Below are 5,589 nucleotides of genomic sequence, written 5' to 3' on the forward strand. Positions count from 1 at the left end.
TGTCCTCTCCCTCCCTGCCCTTGTCCCAAGCCCCTCCCCAGCTTTCCTGGAGCCCCTTCAGGCACTGGAAGCTGCTCTAAGGTCTCCCTGGAGCCTTCTCTTCTCCAGGCTCAACACCCCAACTCTCCCAGCCTGTCTCCAGAGCAGAGCTGCTCCAGCCCTCCCAGCATCTCTGTGGCCTCCTCTGGCCTCTCTCCAACAGCTCCATGTCCTTCCTGTGTTGGGGACCCCAGAACATCCAGTGTACCCATCTTCCCTGGAAGGGCCTGAGGGCCCAAGCTGATGTCAATCCTTTACTCAGTGGGTTTCCAAGGTTGTTGAGCTCCCACAAGCCCTTCAGGTGTGTCCCAGGGGGTGAGTTGGTTGCTGTTCAACCACTGCATGATGATTTTCTCTTTTCTTCTCCTCCCCTGCAGCTTATTCCTACCCAATTGCAACTCTGGCCAGAACCATGAACCCCTACACAAGCAATATTCTGGAATATGTATCCTTGACCTGCCAAGGGCTGGAATAAAGGTGTTAAAAGCCATTTTTGGGAGGCTGTTGGTGGGAAATTCCAAAAGCAATTAGAGCTAGAGCAGTTCATCTGTTAAGACCATCTTTGACCAGCAACATCTGGGGGTTCCATGGAGGGTAGGAGGGGAGGTCTTGGCTGGAATTACCTCTCGTGGCTCCAGTGCCACCAGCAGATGCCAGATTTTGGTACCTTGAGGCTGTGATGCCTCTTAGTTCTTTGGGGACCTGCCTGAATTTGGCTTTTCTTGGGATTTTGGCTGCTGGAAGACCCAGCTGTGCTCCTTAGGTTGTCACCAGAGCTTTGAGCTTCTCAAGGGATGTGTTCATCAAGTCCATTTGGGTGATCATCTCCCAGGTTGGTCACTCCTGAGGGCTGCAGGGGGAATAGGGAGGGTGTAAATTCAGGTGCTTCTGGCTCTTACCAACCTTCCCAACAGTGGTGAACACTTGCTGCTGGGTCTACACCCAGTGGGGAATGGGTTGTGTCCTTCCAACCTCTGGAAAGCTCCAAGCACTGAAAAATCAGCTTTAAAACCCCACAGAAGGGAAAAACCTCCCAGCCTGACACTCACAAGTCAAGCAGGGAGTGTCTGAGTGTCCAGCCCTGGTTGTTTGTGTCCCTTCTTCTCCCTCAAAAAGTAGGAACCAGCACCTTCAGCTCAGGAACAAGGCCTTAGCTCTTGTGCCCAACAGAAAAATGCACATGGGAAAATGATCATCTTGTATGACAACGACGAGAGGCTGGCAAGCCAGGCTGCAACCACCATGTGTGAGAGGGGCTTTGAGAACTTGTTCATGTTGTCTGGAGGTAAGTTGGGCTGGGCAGGACTCCCTGAGACCTCCAGGGGGTGGGTGGAGAGCAGAGAGCAACGTTGTGGGAGCTGGAGGTTGGGAAGAGCTGGAATCGTAGAATCCCAGACTGGGTTGGGTTGGAAAGGACCTTGAAGAGCATCCAGCTCCAACCCCCTGCATGGGCAGGGACACCTCCCACCATTCCAGGCTGCTCCAAGCCCCATCCAACCTGCCCTTCAACACTGCCAGGGATGGGGCAGCCACAGCTTCTCTGGCCAACCTGGGCCAGGCTCTCCCCACCCTCACAGCCCACAATTTCTCCCTCCCATCTCAGCTCCAGCTCCCTCTGCCAGCTGGAAACCCTTCCCCCTGCTCCCATCCCTCCCTGCCCTTGTCCCAAGTCCCTCCCCAGCTTTCCTGGAGCCCCTTCAGGCACTGGAAGCTGCTCTAAGGTCTCCCTGGAGCCTTCTCTTCTCCAGGCTCAACACCCCAACTCTCCCAGCCTGTCTCCAGAGCAGAGCTGCTCCAACCCTCCCTTCATCTCTGTGGCCTCCTCTGGCCTCTCTCCAACAGCTCCATGTCCTTCTGCTCTGTCAAGTGTTTTTCTGTCTCCCCTGCTCCCCTCTGAGCTGGGGGTCACTGCTAAGATGTGATCTGTGTGTCTGCAGGCCTGAAGGTCCTTGCACAGAAGATCCCAGAGGGTCTGATCACTGGCTCCCTCCCCGTGTCCTGCCTGGTGCCACCACCCCCTGGATCTGCCCACAAGAAGGTCCCTCCCAAAGTGCCACCTGCTCGTGCTGAGAACAAGTGGAGGTTTTCTGCAGATGATCTACAGAAGATCAAGTATTACCTAGAAAAGGAACACGTCCCTTCAGACCTTGCCAGTAAGTGCCCAGGACCAGAGCTGCAGCCACGCTCTGTATCTCTGGAGCCTTCCCTGGAGCAGATCTCTGCTCTCCCAGGTCCCTTCCCATGGGACTGCTGGAAGAGGGAGAGTTTTCTCTAAACAGACTGGGAGATCCACCAAAACCTCTGCTATCCCAATTCCAGAGGACTTTAGTGGCTGCATAACAGCAAAATCCTGGACCTGCTGATGGTTCCTTGTGTCATTCAGCCCAATCTAGTTAAATGTCTTTAGGTTCCACTGGTGGTTGGTAGGTTTGGAGGCCTTGAGGAACCTGGTCTGGTGGGAGGTGTCCCTGCCCACATAGGGCAGCTGGATCTAGATGATCTTTAAGGTCCCTTCCATCACAAACCATTCTGGGATTCTATGATTTTTCAGATTTTTAAGCCTGCACAGCTTGATAGAGGCTGCCCAGAACCACCCCCTGAGTTATGGGTGGATCTTAGAGCAGCTTCCAGTGCCTGAAGGGGCTCCAGGAAAGCTGGGGAGGGACTTGGGACAAGGGCAGGGAGGGGTGGGAGCAGGGGGAAGGGTTTCCAGCTGGAAGAGGGAGCTGGAGCTGAGATGGGAGGGAGAAATTCTGGGCTGTGAGGGTGGTGAGACCCTGGCCCAGGTTGGCCAGAGAAGCTGTGGCTGCCCCATCCCTGGCAGTGTTGAAGGGCAGGTTGGATGGGGCTTGGAGCAGCCTGGGCTGCTGGGAGGTGTCCCTGCCCATGCAGGGGGGTTGGATCTAGATGATCCTTAAGGTTCCCTCCAACCCAAACCCTTCCATGATCCTGTGGTCCGATCACAGAGCAGCAGATCAGGTGTGTGTCCTGGTGCTCCACCACCCAACAGCTTCTGATCTCCTTTCTCCCCCTCCAGCCCGTCTCAGCCGTGGTTCTTCAGGCCGTGACTCCAAGCTGACCACCACCAGGAGCAGCTCCAGCAACACCAGTGGCAAAGTGGGATCCCTCCCCTCCCACCCGCTCAGAAAGAACAACCTCCAGATCCGACCATGGAAATAAGCAACAGGTTCTTCTTCTTCTTCCACCCAACACGTGGATGTCCAGGTTCTGGGAACCCTGAGCAGCTCCCAACTGGCAGCTCAGATGAGGCTGAGGGAGCTGGACATGGTTGACCTTTCCTAGAAGCAGGAACGGGATCACTTTGGCAAGGCTGACTTTTAGCTGCAGGGTCAGGACAGAGCTGAGATCACTGGTTCTGTCCAGGTGGGAGGGAACTGGGAGGAAAGCCTGTGTGACCAGTAGGTTCTACCAACCTTGTCGTTCAGACAAACTCATCTGTGTCTGCACCAACCCCTCCCTCTGTGCTGTGCCCAGAAACACAGGCTGGGCCAACAGGGAAGGAGAAAAATGGGCCAGGAATCACCTGTGAGCACAACCCCTGGTGTTTTGCAGCAGAGGCTCAGACCCTCAGCAACTTGCCAACGTTGGGGGGAGGATCCCATGAGTTCTTTGGTTTTTAAGGGAATTATGTTCATGAGCAGAAGTATTTATAAGAAAACTCTGTGTTTTGGGAAAGAATTCCCAGTGTGGGACCAACCTGAGAGTCGTGTTCATTCCTGGGCAGTTTTAAAGGTGACCTGGAGGAGAAAAGAACTGGGTTGTTTTTTTTTTTATTCCTCCCCCCTTCTCTTCTCCTTTCTGGTCTTAGAAGGTTTGGTTTCTAACAGTGTTTGTTCTGCTGTGGAGGGTTTTAATTCTAAATAAAAGAGTAAAGCTGCCAAGATGTGCTGAGCAGGGTTTTAGGTGACAAGTCTTACGGCAACATCATCTGCTCTGCCCCCTTTTTCTTGGTGTGCAGGCAAAATATCTCCCCCAGTTCCACTGTGCACTGGGGATTTGCTCCTCTCCTGACCTGCTGGAGTAGGTTCCTGGTCACTGGAGCTGCAGGAAACTGCAGCCTCCATGGAGGAACCAGGCACTGACCATCACAGGGGCAGCTGCAAGTTGAGGTTAAGAGGCAGAACATCAGTTTGTTGTCTAAAAAGCCTTTTGGAGGCCCACTCTGTTCTTCAGCAAGGAGCTCAGCAGCTCCAGTGCCTGGTAAAGGCTGGGGGATTCATTCCCAGTTACACCCTTGCTGGTGGAGCTTCTTCAAGGTTTGGGTGACTGAAGGGAAATTTCCCTCTGCCCTCTCACCAGGGTTCCTGGAACCTCCCAGTGACCATGAATGTGGTGTCTGACCAGGGCATGAGGCCTTGATAGGAAATGATTGTGGCTTTCGCCAAATTGGTGCTTCCACCAAACCAGTATTGGCTGGATGTCCTTGGAACCATGGAATAGTTTGGGTTCCATCCTGCTGCATGGGCAGGGACACCTCCCACCAGCCCAGGCTGCTCCAAGCCCCATCCAACCTGCCCTTCAACACTGCCAGGGATGGGGCAGCCACAGCTTCTCTGGGCAACCTGGGCCAGGCTCTCCCCACGCTCAACACCCCAACTCTCCCAGCCTGGCTCCAGAGCTGCTCCAGCCCTCCCAGCATCTCTGTGGCCTCCTCTGGCCTCTCTCCAACAGCTCCATGTCCTTCTGGTGTTGGGGACCCCAGAGGTGGCCCCAGCCCTGCAGGGGGGACTCAGCAAAGCAGAGCAGAGGGGACAATCCCCCCATCCCTGGCCCTGCTGGTCACCCTGCTGGTGACAGCTCAGGACACACAGGGTGGGTTCTGGGCTCCAGCACACGGAGCCAGCTCCTGTTGAGCTTCTCCTCACCCAACACCCCCAAGTCCTTCTCCTCAGGGTTTCTCTCCATCCATTCTCCTTCCAGCCTGGATCTGTGCTTGGGATTGCCCCCACCCATGGGCAGGACCTTGCAGGCACAGGGGTTGGGCTCCCCTTCCTCCCAGCATTGCAGCAGGTGAGGAGGGACCTTTCCACCAGCTCTCCAAGTCGACGTTTAACCACAAAAACACCCAGAATAAATCCTGCTGACCCACCTTGGAGCTGCCCCAACCCCTGGCAAGGCTGGAAAAAGTGGACACCCCTCCTTGCCAGCCCAGCTACCACATCCAAGGTCTCCTCTTTACCTGGTAAGTGCCCAACCAAACCTCATCCCCTTCCATCCTCCACCAACACAGAAGGAAAACCAACCCACTTTCTTTTCCATCCTATCATTTTCATGCCCCTTTTGAATCCCATTTCCAGGCCTTGGGGAGTGTCCTGGTTTTGATCCAGAATGAATCCAGGACAGGGATACGCCTGCAGCTTATGGTGGCCACTGCCACGTGGAGCCTCCCAGACAAAAAACCTTTCCCAGCTGATTGAAACAACAGGACCAACCACCAAAAAGCCTTTCTCAGCCTTCATCACTTTTATTTCTTGCCTCCTCTTCCCACCACAGCTCATCCCACCATCACTTGGGCTTCCCAATTCTTGG

The 5,589-nt window shown here is 54.7% G+C and overlaps 1 protein-coding gene across 1 annotated transcript in view; it reads left to right on the forward strand.

Moving 5' to 3' along the window:
- Positions 1-3,219, forward strand: part of CEP41 (centrosomal protein 41kDa) — a gene marked incomplete at its 5' end in the record, with an annotated part of 14,384 nt that extends 11,165 nt beyond the window's left edge. The window contains 4 exons of the mRNA XM_010007660.1: positions 417-484; positions 1,210-1,324; positions 1,977-2,192; positions 3,077-3,219. Coding sequence (XP_010005962.1) covers positions 417-484; positions 1,210-1,324; positions 1,977-2,192; positions 3,077-3,219 — 542 coding nt within the window. The remainder of the gene's footprint in view (positions 1-416; positions 485-1,209; positions 1,325-1,976; positions 2,193-3,076) is intronic.
- Positions 3,220-5,589: the final 2,370 nt, after the last annotated feature.

This window comes from Chaetura pelagica, unplaced genomic scaffold (assembly GCF_000747805.2).
Source record: "Chaetura pelagica isolate M959 unplaced genomic scaffold, ChaPel_1.0 scaffold402, whole genome shotgun sequence".
NCBI lineage: Eukaryota > Metazoa > Chordata > Aves > Apodiformes > Apodidae > Chaetura > Chaetura pelagica.